Source organism: Calidris pugnax, unplaced genomic scaffold (assembly GCF_001431845.1).
Source record: "Calidris pugnax isolate Ruff unplaced genomic scaffold, ASM143184v1 scaffold145, whole genome shotgun sequence".
Classification (NCBI taxonomy): Eukaryota; Metazoa; Chordata; class Aves; order Charadriiformes; family Scolopacidae; genus Calidris; species Calidris pugnax.
Genome location: NW_015090939.1, coordinates 577,529 through 593,985, shown reverse-complemented (window position 1 = coordinate 593,985; position 16,457 = coordinate 577,529). Strand labels below are relative to the sequence as shown.

The 16,457-nt window shown below is 44.6% G+C and overlaps 1 protein-coding gene and 1 long non-coding RNA gene across 6 annotated transcripts in view; both read right to left on the bottom strand.

Moving 5' to 3' along the window:
* Positions 1 to 1,864, bottom strand: part of LOC106893662 — a 22,836-nt gene extending 20,972 nt beyond the window's left edge. Inside the window, exon 1 of the long non-coding RNA XR_001413140.1 lies at positions 1,714 to 1,864. This is a non-coding gene — a long non-coding RNA (uncharacterized LOC106893662). The remainder of the gene's footprint in view (positions 1 to 1,713) is intronic.
* A 5,479-nt stretch (positions 1,865 to 7,343) lies between these two features.
* Positions 7,344 to 16,457, bottom strand: part of ZBTB44 (zinc finger and BTB domain containing 44) — a 41,929-nt gene continuing 32,815 nt past the window's right edge. For 4 of the 5 annotated variants that reach the window (XM_014951832.1, XM_014951831.1, XM_014951833.1 and 1 more), the window contains exons 5-6: positions 15,760 to 16,060; positions 7,344 to 13,537 (exon numbers count right to left, since the gene is read on the bottom strand). In XM_014951832.1, coding sequence (XP_014807318.1) covers positions 13,255 to 13,537; positions 15,760 to 16,060 — 584 coding nt within the window. In that variant the 3' untranslated portion in view covers positions 7,344 to 13,254. The remainder of the gene's footprint in view (positions 13,538 to 15,759; positions 16,061 to 16,457) is intronic. The other variant, XM_014951835.1, reaches the window with a different exon arrangement.

Sequence of the window (16,457 nt, the reverse complement as noted above, 5' to 3'; positions counted from 1 at the left end):
AGCCCTGGAACAGGCTGCCCAGGGAGGGTGTGGAGTCCCCTTCTTTGGAGATCTTCAAGCCCCACCTGGATGCTCCTGAGTAACATGCTCTGACAAGCTCTAGGCAATCCTGCTTCAGCAGGGGAGTTGGACTAGATGATCTCTATGGTCCCTTCCAACTCTAAAAATTCAGTGAAATTCAGTGAAATGCAGTGCCCAGGGAGGGCCCTGCAGCTGATTCAGTGAGTTTGCACAAAGTGCTGCCACTGGACTTGAGCTGATGGTCCTGCTGCCAGTTCTCCAAAGAAAGGACTCCAGTTCCCCCCCCAAAACACCGCTCCCGTGGCGCTGAGACAAAAGAGGGGCAAAACCAGTAGCAAAAACACCACTTAAGTCATCACAGGCAGCGAAAAGGATCATCTCCACGGAACAGCTTTATTGTCCCGAGGGCTCCGTTGCCACCCTTTTGATGAGAGCCACACTTTCAAGTCAAGCTGTCCTGGATTATAAACCATCTCATATTTGAGGAGCCAAGAGCTTGCTATTTCCCATTAAGTGCTATTAATTGCTCTGGTTTATCACGTTGTGCAGTTTGACCTAGCTTACTTTCCCCCCCCCCACCCCCCCCCCCCCAGTTCCTGCTGCAAAACATCCATCACTTTTTAAAGGGTTACATAAAGCTACAAGGAAAAGGCTCTGGATTGTGTTAGCTTGATTGCCACAGACTTTAATAAAGCACCCATCACAGCTGCCTAGCCATGCTATAGATCAAGCTCCTATAATCCTTTTCATGTCTCCAGAGGGGAAGGAGAGGGGAAACATAAAATTTAACCTCCCAGGGTTTCATTTCTGGCTGGGAGAGATGTCAGAGGCCGTGTGAGCTTTCATTTTTTCCTTGCTCCTTCAGAATCCACAGCAAGAGACGGAAGGAAACAAGGGGGAAAGACAAGGACAACGAGGTGGCCACATGGACCACACTCTTCACGGCACCTAATAGCGTGCCAAGGACACCACCACCACCACGGAGTTACTGGACAAGTGGCCTTTGGTGGCCACATGGACCACACTCTTCACGGCACCTAACAGCATGCCAAGGACACCACCACCACGGAGCTACTGGTCCAAGGAAGACAAGTGGCCTTTGGTGGCCACATGGACCACACTCTTCAAGGCACTTAACAGCATGCCAAGGACACCACCACCACGGAGTTACTGGCCCAAGGAAGACAAGTGGCCTTTGGTGGCCACATGGACCACACTCTTCACGGCACCTAACAGCGTGCCAAGGACACCACCACCACCATGGAGTTACTGGCCCAAGGAAGACAAGTGGCCTTTGGTGGCCACATGGACCACACTCTTCACGGCACCTAACAGCGTGCCAAGGACACCACCACCACCACAGAGTTACTGGCCCAAGGAAGACAAGTGGCCTTTGGTGGCCACATGGACCACACTCTTCAAGGCACCTAACAGCGTGCCAAGGACACCACCACCACCATGGAGTTACTGGCCCAAGGAAGACAAGTGGCCTTTGGTGGCCACATGGACCACACTCTTCAAGGCACCTGAAATGTAGGTGAATTCAAGCATGTCCAAACAGTATTCACTCAAAGGAAACATTCCTCTCAGAGACACCAGGCTCTGCCCGTGTGATGTTGCCTTCAGTTCCACTCCAAAACCATCTGAGCTCCTGCCAGATGGCGAGGGGAGGAAATAAATGTGTACTCACACACACACACGTGGACGTGGGCCTTCTCCTCAGATGGCATGAATCAGGGACAGCGGAATCACAAAAGCCAACCACACACCGCAACGTGGTAAACAGGTTTTTAAAACAAGAGTTTTAAAGTAGAAGGAACTCGAGCAAACTAAAATATTGAATTTCCTCACTGTCAGCCTGAAAAAAAAAAAAAAAAAGGAGCTGTAAGCCTTAAAAGATAAACAAAATTCTGCCTCTAACACAAATAAAATTTTAAAGAGCAATTCACTTTGTTCAAAATTTGTCACCCTGGGCTCACGCTCGCTTTCGAAAAAGAGGCTGACCTGAGCAGTTCTTTTTTTTTATTTATTTAAAACATAACAAGCCAACCCCGAGCCATTTCTTTTTGTTTGGCTCGCTCTTTCTGGGTATTAATTTCAATTCAATCAAGGAGGCAGTTGCATAACTGTTGTTTATAATTGCTGTCACGTCAGCCCCGAAACCGATCACCGCGCTGCTGAAGTTACATAAAAAGGTTTTGTTAGGATTTTTTTGTTATTTTTTCTCGTTTAAAATTGCGGGAAGATGAAGTCCTACCCTGGAGAGATGTTTTGGTTTTCTGAGCTCTGTTGCCTATTAGTCCTGTGCTTTGGTGTCTTTTCGCTCCAGTTTTGTTTTACACGGTGCAAGGGTCTGTTTATACACATAAAAATCTCCCAAAACCAGGTCTTTGCACCCCATTAGTGCTTGGGTTGTAAAACTGTGCTGAGTCAGAGAACAACTGGCAAAATTAAAGTTCACAAAGTGGGTAGACTTTTAAGGAGCCATTTAAACACATTTCTGGAAAGGCAGGCTATTTAAATGCTTAATTGGACTGGGATTGTACTTTACCTTGCTCCTCTGAAGCTGGTGGGCTCTCAACCATCAGCATCAAACCCCAAGGGATGGTTTCTCCTTCTCCTTCTGCCTTCTCTTACACACCACAACGATCCTGGAATGGAGAGTCACCTCCTCCACCCACCCACAAACACATTTCCTTGCTCCTCTCCCAACACTTGTGGCTATTCCCCCCGGATTCGGGGGTGTACTCACCTGGCAGACACCTCTCCTGCCTGCAAAGAATTCAGATGATCTATTTTACCATTATTTTTCTCTCTTTCTAGAGGTGAGAATGCCAGGGGCACACTCACAGCTATCTTGGGCCCAAGGTGGTCAGAAAGCTAGACTGCCCTGCAGATATAAATGCTTTAAGCCAACAAATAATTAAGGACTGTAGAAAAATACACCTGAGTGCCATCAACACTCTCCCCCCTTCCAAAAAAAACCCCTCTCAGGACCACAAAATACATCTGCTTCCTTATAATTAGCATCTTGTCCATGAGTCCTGCCTCCCCGTGGAGAAGGTCCAGAAGCAGGAGCCCACGCTCCTCCTTTTCACTCCAAACTCCAGAGAAATAAGTAAGAAGAAGGACGGGAGAAGGTCCAGAAGCAGGAGCCTACGCTCCTCCTTTTCACTCCAAACTCCAGAGAAATAGGTAAGAAGAGGGATGCAAGGTCCTTGCTGGAGGTTTGAGCCAGTGACTTGTTCCACCCGAGGAGAATTAACCAAGAAGAAGACAGAAACACCGGCGGTTTCTGTAGGGAAGCAGCAAGGAAAGAGTTGGTCAATCGATGTTTTTTGTACGGTCGTCGCTCGAAATTCCTTCTGAATGAGCACATCCAGATCGTGTGTGTGTGTGTGTGTGTGCGTGTACGGGGGAACAAGCAGTACTTTGTGAGGAAAAAAACTGTTATCTTCTGAAGGATGGGAGCGTTACAAAAACGCAGGGTCTAAGCATCTCGTTTTAGGCAGGCGTACGGAAGACGGTTTAGCCAGACGCAGAGGATGCGTTCTCAAAGATACTCCCCCAAAAATGCAATCAGAGGAGTATCTAAGAGTCAACGACACAAATCGACACCCCGTTGAGCAAATTACCCAGGCCATTAACTTCAAAATTTGGACAGAAGTTCCAATTTCAGCAATCAGATCTCCACTGGGAGACCTTGTGACTGAGACGAAGGCGCTTCATCATCAAATCATAGAATTGTCCAGGTTGGAAGGGACCTTTAGGATCATCTAGTCCAACCATCAACCTAACTGATAAAAAAGAAACAAACACACACAAAAAGCCTCCATATCACCAAACCATGTCCCCCAGCACTATGTAAACCCATCTTTTGAACACCTCCAGGGATGGTGCCCTCAACCACTTCCCTGGGCAGCCCATTCCAAGGCTTGATAACCCTTTCTGTGGAAAAAAAATTCCTAGTTTTCAATCTGAACCTCCCCTGGAGCAACTTGAGACCACTTCTTCTTGTCCCATGGCCTGCTCCTTGGGAGAAGAGACCGACCGCCCCTGGCTACACCCTCCTTTCAGGGAGGTGGAGAGAGCAAGAAGGTCTCCCCTCAGCCCCCTTTTCTCCAGGCTGAACACCCCCAGCTCCCTCAGCCTCTCCTCACAAGACTTGTGCTCCAGACCCCTCACCAGCTCCGTTGCCCTTCTCTGGACCTGCTCCAGCACCTCAATGTCTTTTTTGTGGTGAGGGGCCCAAAACTGGACACAGCCCTCAAGGTAGGGCCAGTAAACCTCAACATCTTTTTTGTGGTGAGGGGCCCAAAACTGGACACAGCCCTCGAGGTAGGGCCAGTAAAGGGCAACGATCACCTCCTGAGGCCTACTCCCCACGCTGTTCCTGACACAGACCAGGATGCTGGTGGCCTTCTTGGCCACCTGGGCACACTGCTGGTTCCTATTCAGCCAACAGTCTACCAACATCCCCAGGTCCAGCCACTCTGCCCCCAACCTGGAGAACTGCAGGGGTTGGTGGGACCCAAGGACAGGACCCAGCACTTGGCTCTGGACCCAAGGACAGGACCCAGCACTTGGCCTTGGTGAATCTCATCCCATTGGCCTCAACCCATTGATCCAGCCTGTCCAGATCCTTCTGCAAAGCCTCTCTACCCTCCAGCAGGTAGAAACTTGGTGATGACACCACCCAACTTGGTGTCATCTGCAAACTTACTGAGGCCTATTTCGAAAGGATTTGTGAAAAGCAACTAAGAAAATCAAGGCGTAAACGCGCTGTTCAAGAGTGCGCTTACTGAGGCCTATTTCGAAAGGATTTGTGAAAAGCAACTAAGAAAAATCAAGGCATGTGTAAACCCACTATTCAAGAGTGCACGTCTCCTCTTGCAAAAAAAGCTCCCCAAAATCAGAATGACTGAAAACCAGGTCTCTGAGCTGCACCCGAGGGTGTAACACGGACACACTTACCCCTGCTCACGGTGTCCCAGCAATTTCTGCTCTAAGAGTGGTGATACAGCTTGTGAAAAGCACTTTAGACAGAACCCTGGCCAGGTTGCTCTTACCAGCTTCATTTTCACCAGGAGGAACGGTGCAGCAAAGCATTGGGAGAAGCTCTACTACGGTCTTAGTAGCTACGAGTTCAATCTCATCTTGGCCGCTCTCCGCTGCGCAAAAGAAACAGTACTTCATTACTGTCAGGAATAAAATGCTTAAAAAGGCTCTAAGGAAGCCGCAGAAAAACTTCAATAGTGTGCACTTGCTTTGGTTTCGGGCTAAACTTCAACAGATGGTTGTGCTTTGGAAAAATCCACTGGAGTCACAAGCCTGAAGCTCAGTATCCATCAAAGGTGGGCATCTGAGCAGTCTTGTCATTGCTTTGTGATTGTGGGTGTTCATCTAGAACAGGCTTTAGGTTCCTCACGTTCTGTGAAGCATCACTGCAAACTCCCAGCTGGGTCTGGCTGCCTTCAAACCAGCAAAGTCCTTGCTTTTTGTGGGAAAGCCACAGAGTCGAAGCCTTTACATCTCAAACTTAACTCCCTCCAAAGCCATCACCAGATACACTCACTCTTCCAATCGGGCTTTTGATAAAATATCTCTGTCCCTACGCAAGGTCCTACTTGGACCTTTCCCTACTCAGGAAAATTAAAAGTTGGCACTTAGAAACCTCTCCAACCCCACCATCCAGGGTTCATTGTGGCTCTGCACCATGGAATGTTTTTCCATTGTCTTTTTCCTTCCCACAGAATCCCATGGGGTTGGAAGGGACCTCTGGAGATCATCCAGTCCCACCCCCTGCCAGAGCAGGTCACCCAAAGCAGGTCCCACAGGAACGTGTCCAGGTGGGGTTTGAATGTCTCCAGAGAAGGAGACTCCACCACCTCCCTGGGCAGCCTCTGCCAGGGCTCTGCCACCCTCACAGGAAACAAGTTCCTCCTCATCTTCAGGTAGAACTTTTCATGTTCAAGTTTATGCCCATTCCCTCTTGTCCTGTCCCTGGGCACCACCAAAAAAAGACTGGCCCCATCATCCTGACACCCACCCTTGAAGTATTTAGAAGCATTAATCAGATCCCCCCTCAGCCTTCTCTTCTCCAGACTAAAAAGACCCAAGTCCCTCAACCTCTCCTTGTCAGAGAGATGCTCCAGGCCCCTCATCATCTTTGTAGCCCTCTGCTGTCCCCTCTCCAGCAGTTCCCTGTCCTTCTGGAACTGGGGAGCCCAGAACTGGTCCCAGTGCTCCAGCTGGGGCCTCCCCAGGGCAGAGCAGAGGGGCAGGATGACCTCCCTCCACCTGCTGCTCACCCTCTTCCTGATGCCCCCCAGGATGCCCTTGGCCTTCTTGGCCACCAGGGCCCATTGCTGACTCATGGGCACCCTGTTGTCCACCAGGACTCCTGGGTCTTTCTCCTCAGAGGTGCAGGTCACCCCCAACCTGTCCTGGTGCAGGGGGTTATTCCTCCCCAGGTGCAGCACCCTGCACTTGCCCATGTTGAAGTTCATCAGATTCCACCTCTGCCCAGCTCTCCAGCTTGTCCAGGTCTCACTAGATGGTGGCACAGCCTTCTGGTGTGTCAGCCACCCCTCCCAGTTCTGTACCATCAGCCAACTTGCTGAGGGTACATTCCATCCCTTCATCCAGGTCAGTGATGAATATATCGAATCCCATCTCAGATGCCTCCTACCTGTGCCCTAGCTCTGTGTGGATCCAGCCACCATCCCAGCTCCGACCGACGGGGAGGCAAATTAATTTAATTGCAAGTCTTGCCAGAAAAGAGCAGAGGTGGATTTTAAGTCCCACAACACTCCGGCTGTTTCGTGACTATTTGGAAACTCACAGCTGCCATCGCGACGACTCTGGCTACTGTCCTTCTCTAAACATCTTCTGCTTTGACTAATGTCATTAGGCTCGCTCTTGGCTGGCTTTCCATCAATAAAACCCCGTTTTCAAGAGATGGCCCCACAGCTTTTTCCAGAATACAGCCTAAAAGAGAGCATTAACAAAAGGAAATGTAATATACAATGGAAAATTAAACCAGAAATGTGTACTTTGTTCTTAATACTCTTTACTCATGTAACTTCTCCAACCATTTATTAGCGCTTATTTTGTTTTAAACTACCTTCCTCCCAATGACAGCTTCAGCAACAGCCAGTTCTCCTCGTACTCAACTATTTTGAGACTAATTATAAGCAAAAGTCGTAAGAGAATGGAACTCTAGCAACAGGGTCGCACCTTCTTACGCGAGGTCGAAGCGAGTCTTCGGTTACTGGAAGAGAAACTCTGGTTTAGTTAAATAACGACACAAAGCAAAGATATACTCCATAAAACATTAATATTTTAATGAAAAATCTTAGCTTCATGTTTCTATCCAAAGACACTCAAAACTAGTTTTTCTCCCCCCTTAATTTTGACCTATAATGGGACCAGTTTGGAGATATTTTTTTTTTTTTTGCATTTTAGAACATTTTTTTTTAAAGATTAAACAACCAGGCTAGCAAAAAGGTACCCAATACATACTTTTCTTATATCAAACAAGCTAGTATTTCAATACAATGTAACTATACAGAATATATACATTACACATATGATCACAAAGCAAACACTACAGGCTCAGAACAGATTTGAAAAAACATGATATTCACATTGATTACAATAACTCTAAAAATGATTGTAACGTTGAAACGGCACTTAGTTTACAAAAAAAGTCACAAAAATATATATAGCCACCAAGAACTATGGTTCCTGAAAAATACTAATAGCCAGATAGTATTATATAAAATGTGAAGTGTATTTAAACATCGTATACATTAAAAAACAAAACCAAAACCAAAAAAACAATTCTGTTAAGTCAATAAACATGCCAAGTAATCTAGCTGTGGCCAGCATCAACAAGAGAAGCTGTACTGTGGATGAGATGACAACTGGATATACGGCTGGTGACCGGAGACTGGCACAGTTAAGGGGGTTTCACTGGTACTAAAATGCACAAAGAAGCCCAACAATAATTTAATTCACATTATTTATTTATTTATTTATCTTTTTTTTTTTTCTTCCCTCTCCAGCTTACTCTTTTCCCTCTCCGGGGGGTTTCACCATAGGGCAGCACCTGGAGTGAAGGTACTGCAGGACCAGGGCAAAGAAGCTGTCCAAGAAACTTGGTTGTAGCCAGGGCTAGAAGTCAGAATATCTAAAAGCATGCATCAGCTAAACGAATGGTGAAACAAAAAAATCACTCCTCTGGGGACTTCAGCAACCCTCAGGAAGACTGTAGGTACAGAAGCCACACAGGTTGGCAGCACCACCAAACTAATTTGGCTTCTGGTTTGGTTCTAGTGCAACCAGATTTGTCACTGAGGCCTGTGGGCCACTGAATTACTGCGATAGCACACATCGAGTTAACAAAAACCCAGAGCAGTAACTACTGTTGCATTAAAAAAAATTCACATTTGTGTTTGGTTTTTTTTGTTTTTTTATGGTACATTTCCTCAAACGCTTTGAACCGATTCTATTTAACTAAGGACCTCTGATGTGGCTGAGGCACCGTCCGGCCTTGAACCCTCCTATCTGTCATCCAAATGCTATGGAATTTATTATTATGTCCATAATCGGAGATGAGAACCCTCCAAAACTGGGCTTCACCTTGTAAGCAAAACTCGAACGTAATCGATCTGAATGAAAATTAGCTGTTTTCCGTATTCTGATGGTGTGGAAGTTGCAATGGATCTAGGAGCATCTGCATTTTCTCCATCCCTGCAGGGGGGACAAAGCTCCCCTTCTATTTGCATATAAAATACTTCATGGTTCGTCTCAGAGAGAGACCCCAATGGTCTCCTACGTCCTGGGGCTGGAGGGGAACACCAGCAACCAAGAAGCGACTGAAGCCCTCATATAAAAACTTTAAACCATAGCTTAAAAACAATAAAATTCTATCCCTTAAGGGACATATAGGGATCATAGTCTTAGAAAATATATTTTACTGCATTGGCAGCTATCACTTTTTTAAAAAAGCTTAAATTCACACCTTTTAGACTCAAGATACACGTGAACCCAGAACCGTTTTCAAGAACCTAGGCTAGTAATCTCTCAGTATGAGAGACGTGACCATAGTGTCTGCGAGCCTGACAACTCAACTCAAACTGTAGCAGGACAAGACAAGCCACTGGGAACACACAGAGCTTCCCAACACGATGTAAGGCCAGAGAGAAGCAGGTTTTTGATGGGGGGAGCTTGATTTGTGGAGCATGTGGGCATCCCCAGGGATCCCCCGGGGGAGTTGTGCTCTGTATCCGCATCGAAAAACCAAAAACAAACCCTCAACAACTTGGCCAAATCTCCAAAGAGCACTTCTTTCCCTCCCTCTCTTTGCGGGGAAATAGAAAACTTCTGAATTTTTTACTCCCCTCTCCCAAAACACCGTGTTAAGTCAGAAAAAAAAAAATACCCCATCCCTTCCTTTCCCGTTGTTGTTCCCATCGGACGTACTGGTCTAAACAATACGTGAGGAGTAAAGACCCTGCTCTGGGAAGGTGGGTCCCAGGCACAGGGCAGAACTTTGTTAGTTCTGTGGTGGTGAAGGCACTCTTGCTTGCAAAAGAAACGGGGGGGGAGGAAAGGATTTTCCACTCAGTGCAAAGATCGGTGCCACATGGGAGAAGGGGACGGAAAACCGGGACGTAAATCACTCGGCGAATGAATTTGGAGACAGAGGAACTGCTGCAATGGGTCATACCTGTAGCTAATTTGGAAGAAAGTCTAAATAAGTTATAGGGGCCCCTTATAACAGCCCCTCTCTGGCTGAAGAAGGCTCAGGGGGATCTGATCAATGTGTAAAACTACCAGATAGAAGGGGGCAAAGACGATGGAGCTGGACCTTCCTCAGTGTGGGCACAAACTGGAACACAAGAAATCCCATCTAAACATACTAAAGCCTTTTTTTACAGGGAGGGTGGTCAAACACTGCAACAGGTTTCCCAGAGAAGTCAAGGAGGCTCCATCTCTGGGGATATTCAGAATATCTGAGCAACCTCCCTCCTCTGACCTCCTCCAGAGGTCCCTTCCAACCTCAACTGCTCTGTGACGGCATGATCCTCGTCAAGCAGAAATAGAAACGCAAACCAAATAATGGAAAAAAAGGAAAAAAGAAAACTCACTCCAGAATTCAAAACCCTCTGATAAGAGTACTGAAAGAAATTTATGCTTTAGGTTTAATCCCAAGTAGTTTAAGGCAAGTTTCTTCTAGCTCAGTTAGATATCTCTCTCGCACAATTTGGAATCTAAGCATATCAGCAACAGAGATTGTTTTAAGATGTCCTATGTTTTCACATCTCTCCTGTGAAAAAGACCAGCATTTCAAAGTTCTGAACACTTCCAACATTTAGGGAGGAGAAACCAAATTTGTGTTTAGTCTGTGCTCACTTCTACGGAGAAAAGAGGCATTAACAAGAAACGGTTAAAAACAGGAAAATTAACAAGTAAAGCCAACCCTAAACCAAACAAACAGACAAAATCCTCTAAGAACTCTATTGTTCAGCAGTTGAATGAGACTGAAAAGTGAGAACTACATTGAGATGTTACACAGAGATTAAAGGGTTGAAAAGATAATGTGTATCACAGTGCAACGAGCAATGAACCCCATGACTTGCCTTGGACCAAGGTGTTGATGATACCCATTTCTTTTCAAGGAAGACCAGATTAGAACTACAAAGTATTTTTTAACTTCTTTTTTCCCCTCTTCTCTTTGGTATTCAGAAAGCAGTTTGCCTTCTGACACAAAACTTTAAGCCTTAAAAATCCAATATCCAGTGGTGTCTGTTCTGTATTTGCACATTCCCTCATGGATAAACTGTTTAGCAAAAGCTCTAATGGGTGAAAACGATCAGATTCTAACAGAAGGTTATTGTTCTGACCACCTTCGTTACCCTTTTTACTCCAAAGGATTCTCTCACACCTGGAAAGATGAGTAACACTAACTACAAAAAAGAAAATAACATATTTGAGTTCAGTGTCACAGCCCTAGAATTCAGGATAAAACTCAGCAAAAGGCATTGCCTTGTCTCACTGGCTTCTTGGGTCTAGAAACCAGAAGTGGAAGAGAACTGGTCTTTCTATTCAGCCCACCAAGAGGCACTGGACTAATTCACAGTTCGGCAATGCCAAAACCAGAATTTCTCCTTCAAGCCCTTTTAAGAAGACTTACAAAGATAGATGTACAAGACTGAATTGGAGCAGAGAACGTCTTTGCAGCACGTTTCTAAAACACCCTTTGGATTTGGTAGAGAAACTTCACTCCAGTAACTTGGAAGGGGCTAAAATACCACCTGGTTTCGCTCTATTTAACGAAAATGTGTGGTTTTTTACCTAAAACGCCACGGAGAAAAATTGTTAAAGTCACCGAAACCCTTTAAGCTCTTTCCAAAGGGCAATATTTTCTTTTTTTCCTTACAAAAGTTGGCTATTAGTAGAAACAACCCAGACCTAGAGAGTATCAGAGCTGCTGACTGAATACAAATTGATCTTGCGATATAATACGACTTTTGTGTCTTCTGTTCCTTCAGCAGCAACTTTTCTCTATTGGTGTCATTTCCTCCTCATGTTTGCGTGAAACAAATCTGGGCAAAAATCAACAATTTAGAAAAAAATAAAAGAACCAACCCAAGATTCAAAACTAAAGGAGTATATCATGCCTTTGGAATACTAAGATCAAGTAATACCTACTCGCTCAGCGTGTCGTCTGTAGGCAGGAGGCATTTGGCATCAAACACTGAGTTAACTTCAGAAGCAATAAGAAAAATCACAACCCTCCTAATGGATTTCCTAATTTAGGTTTCAAAGCAGTGCCATAGCCCAAAAAAGCCTCGACAAAACAAGACTCGCCGCTCTGAAAACCCCACACCCGAAATTTGCAGCTTTTTTTTTTCTAAGTATGGAAAAATAAAATTGCAAATCTTTCAATTTATTGCTGACTTGAGCTGTGTACGTAGCTGGAGTAATGGCCTTTAATAAACCGAGTTGGCAGGGATTTCAAATGTCTTGAAACAGGAACAATTCATCATTGCTATATAGGTTTTTTGTAAACAACCCCCTGTTGGGTTAGAAAGTTGGCCTCTAAAGAGAATAAATTGCTTATTTTGTCCAAAACAGGCTAATATCTCAGAAACTATACATGTGTATGTATAAACAAACAAGAAAAAGTGCAATAATGCACAAAAGAGCTCATTTTTTCCCCATCTGTAAACTCATTCTAGCTCGCTTTTGGAGATGAGCAAAAATAGAGTCTATGCGATCGGGGGAAGTGACCAGAGCTGCAGCCAATCTGGTCAGGATTGAAGAATTTCAGTTTGGGGAAAAAGCTGAATTTTCCTCCGTGGTTCCCCTTCTCCAGAGAGCTACAGTCATGAGATGTTTGTCAGGCTTGCACAGATTTATACTTTTCTACCATCCCCAATTCATTATGCACCATTAGACTTTTCCTGACCGTAGCATTTCCACTCCTTAACCTGGGATGGGCAAATCCTGAAAAGGTTATTTGATGGAGCAGTTTCTAAAAGGACTGGAATATATCAGAAGTTAAGAATACCTGGCATGACATCACTTGGTTTGCCCAAAAACTGATTCATCCGAGATGAGAAAAAAGGGACAATGTGTTTTTAAAAAGTGTGTGACTGTTAGTTTCAAAAATGCTTACCATTTCCAAGAAAAGGGTTACAGTAAGCGCTTTGAAAAAACAGCAGGCACAGAGATAGGAAGTGTCATTTTTTTTTTTTATGCAGAAGATTAAAGCATCCACTCAAACCCAGTCAAAACCGTTCAATAATGATTTCCAATGCATCCTTTTGTTTGTCATTTTAAAAAGGTTCCCTCTGATTTCTTTCCCTTAACCAGAGGGTCTGCAGAAGCAAGAGAAACTTAATGAGCTGCTCTAACTGTGGAAGAAGAAATAGCTAAAGTGATCGGAATCAGTTGTTCTTCTTTAGAAGTGTATCACAGCTTCCATGATGTTCTGACAAGATCTTTTTGTGCATTCAGTCTTAAATATTTTCACAGAAGTGATCATTTCAGTCATGAAAAATAATGTAACATCTGTTGCAGTTTTCCGTTTAAAGCGTAGCTTACAAAGTAAAAAGGGAAAACTCTCCCCGCTTTCGTTTAAAAAAAAATTAAATTAAAATGTACAGGACCAAACACAGGCACTTTCCAAAGAACAAAAAAATGAAACCAAACCATGAATTATTCAATAGTAATAGATGACAGCTCTGGTTTCGGAGGGTCACCTGCGGCTGCCTCAGCAGTGGCATTAGTCTTTGGCTGCTCTGGCACATCTTCTTCCTTCTCTGCCAACCCACCCAGAGACCCCAAGGGGAAAGTGCTTTCACAATTCTGAGTTGACGACACCTGCGAAATGACAGGCATTTGGACAGAAGAGTTGCTTTCAAAGCCATGCTCCCCTAGCTCATACTGCCCGAGGGTCTCCTCTTGTTCCTGGTTTAAGTAGTCCGGGACTAGGAAGTCACTAGAAGAGGGGCAAAGGACAGAAGAGAAACAGTCATTTCTCACCCAAACATCAGCAGTATCAGTTTTCTTTGTCATCAGTTACAACACACAAGTGACATTCCACCTGGCGCAGAGAACAAAGGTATTAATTTCTCATTTCACATTGCCCTAAGACCATCACAGCAACATACTCCACCGAGCACTATAACCTGCTTCTCATTTAAACACACACAGAGAAATTTATTCAAAAGCATCTATTTTGCATTGTCGTGCATCCATATTTCCTACAGGGCAACTTCTTATTACTGAGACTGTTATCACCTCGACGAGAAGGAAAGTTAATGTCTGGAACATGGTACGGCACTGAAAACCTCATTGGGAAAAGGGGAGCACTCAACCTTTGAAAATAGAAAGAAAACCGAGTTCAGATGTGGGCCTTTTCCACCCCTGAGGTAAGAGCCACCCCAGAAACTCCTGGCAGAGCAGAGAGGCTGGAGACAGAAGTGGAAGGTGGGGAGGTGAGGGTTCTGTTAGGAGCATAGGGAAGCTGCCAGCCACAGAGGTGTTTGTGATGCTGACACTTATCCTTTGCAAATTTTCAGCACCAGACATGTACATTTGCACTAGAGGCAAGTATATATATATATTTCACATATATAGATGCTTACTATGCTTTGTTTCCTCCTTACAATCATCCATTTAAAAGCAGTCATTTCCTTCAACAGCAGCTACAAATCCAAATTTGCCATCAACGATGCTAAAACCTAGTGTTTGTAAACTAAAACTAAAGGAAGGCCTAGAGACAACGAAAAAATCCCATACTTGAATCTGACTTTAATTTGACGCCAACAACAAAGTGCTCACCACAATCGTGGCATCATCCCTGAGAGTTTTTGCTCTAGTTTTGGCACGAGCCCTAAGAACGAGAACTGCATAAACCCACAGATATGAAGCACTTGTACTTTTAAACAATATTCTGTTGGAAAAACAGCGCCTGGCTTTCCCCGCTTTGTTTTGCCATTTTTTTCAGCCGACGTCACTTCTGAGGTAACCAAATAGAACAAAATGCTGAAATGTTTTGTAGGGGAAAAAGCATAACATCTCGAAGTGATGAGGGATGGTATTGTAGATGTTGTAACATTTACAATATATTTCTTTTCGTGTCTCTGAAGACAGATGACTTAAACACACCAAGATTGAAGAGCTGTGAGATTTATCTTCCTCCACTTCCATATTTTTTACTATCTCAAATTCCAATGGATGCAACCTTTTGTTCCAATATGAGCACACAGAGCTGGTCTCACACCTCAGAACCCTCTTAATAGTTTTGTGAGCTGCCAAGTCTTTTGTGCCCTGATAAACAAGAAACGTCCAACTGGGCCTTTACTCTTTTTGAACCCTTTTAGTCTGATCATTTAGTGATATGTTACCTAAAAAATGATAAAAGAGAAGGCATGGAGTCATGCAATCTTTCCACAACATCAAGCAAGTGTTGAAAATGAAGTCACACATCTGTTCCCTATGTAAGTGAACGGGCTACGGACGAGGTTTTGAATAGCAAATCATTGACAGAACTCCACAGACACTACAATTTAGCACCTTATGGCTTAACACCATTCACCTGTCCATAAATACTACTGTAAAGAGAAATTCAGTGGCCCAGAAGCAGCTCCTGCATATCCCTTGATTCTTCAGTACCCTCCTTATGGCCTAACACCATTCTCCTGTCCACAAATACTACTGTAAAGAGAAATTAAGTGGCCCAGAAGCAGCTCCTGCATATCCCTCCATTCTTCAGTGCCCTCCTTATGGCTTAACACCATTCTCCTGTCCACAAATACTACTGTAAAGAGAAATTAAGTGGCCCAAAAGCAGCTCCTGCATATCCCTCCATTCTTCAGTGCCCTCCTTATGGCTTAACACCATTCTCCTGTCCACAAATACTACTGTAAAGAGAAATTAAGTGGCCCAGAAGCAGCTCCTGCATATCCCTCCATTCTTCAGTGCCCTCCTATAGAGCTTAGGTGCTGTAAGACAGAGCAGATACAACAGAGAGAGTGGCGCAAGAACGAATTTGACTGGAATTAGCTGGCAACCTGAGGAGAGGCACAGCAGGCTGCCCTGAAAGCAGGAAAAGATGATTTAGGAAAAATTAAAAAAAAAAAAAAAAGGAAAAATAATGAAAAAAAAATAATAAAAAAAAAGCAAGTTTCCCTGTTAGGTTTTTGCTGTGCACCTCACCTGCTCTGGAAGTAGTTTGCTAGCTCTGACGCTTCATGGTTCAAGCTCCTCAGGTGAACGATTAAATTTCCAGAGTTGGTGAACATGGCGCCACATGTTTTGCACTCGTAAATCCGAGGCTTGCGGATAATGTGCCGGGAAACCCGCATGTGGTGTTTATATTCCCCGAAGGAAGTGAAAGTGGCACTACATATCTGGCAGCGGAAACAGCGTTTACCTTCGTGCTTCAGGCGGTGCATCTTGAGCGAGTAAGCGCGGGTGAACTTTTTCCCACAGCGGTCACACTGAAATGGTTTAATGCCTGTGGAAGAGAGAGTAAAAAAAACAAAACAAAACAAAACAAAAAAAAAACAAAAAAACACCCGTTCACCTTTTGTAATCAGGTCACCGGCAAAAGCCCTCCCAGATTTCTAACAGCGAAAGCACAGCAGCTGTGGCCAGTCATAGCAAAGCGCTGTTTTAGGAAGAAGAAATGCTCTGGTTAACTTTTTAAAATAATTCAGGAAGGCTGGGGAGAACCTGTTTATAAAGTTTAACGGTTTTAAATTGGAAGAATAAAGATTCAGATTAGATCTCCGGAAGAAATTTTTGACTCTGAGGGTGGTGAGACACTGGAACAGGTTGCCCAGGGAAGTTGTGGATGCCCCATCCCTGGAAGTGTTCAAGGCCAGGCTGGATGGGGCCTTGAGCAACCTGCT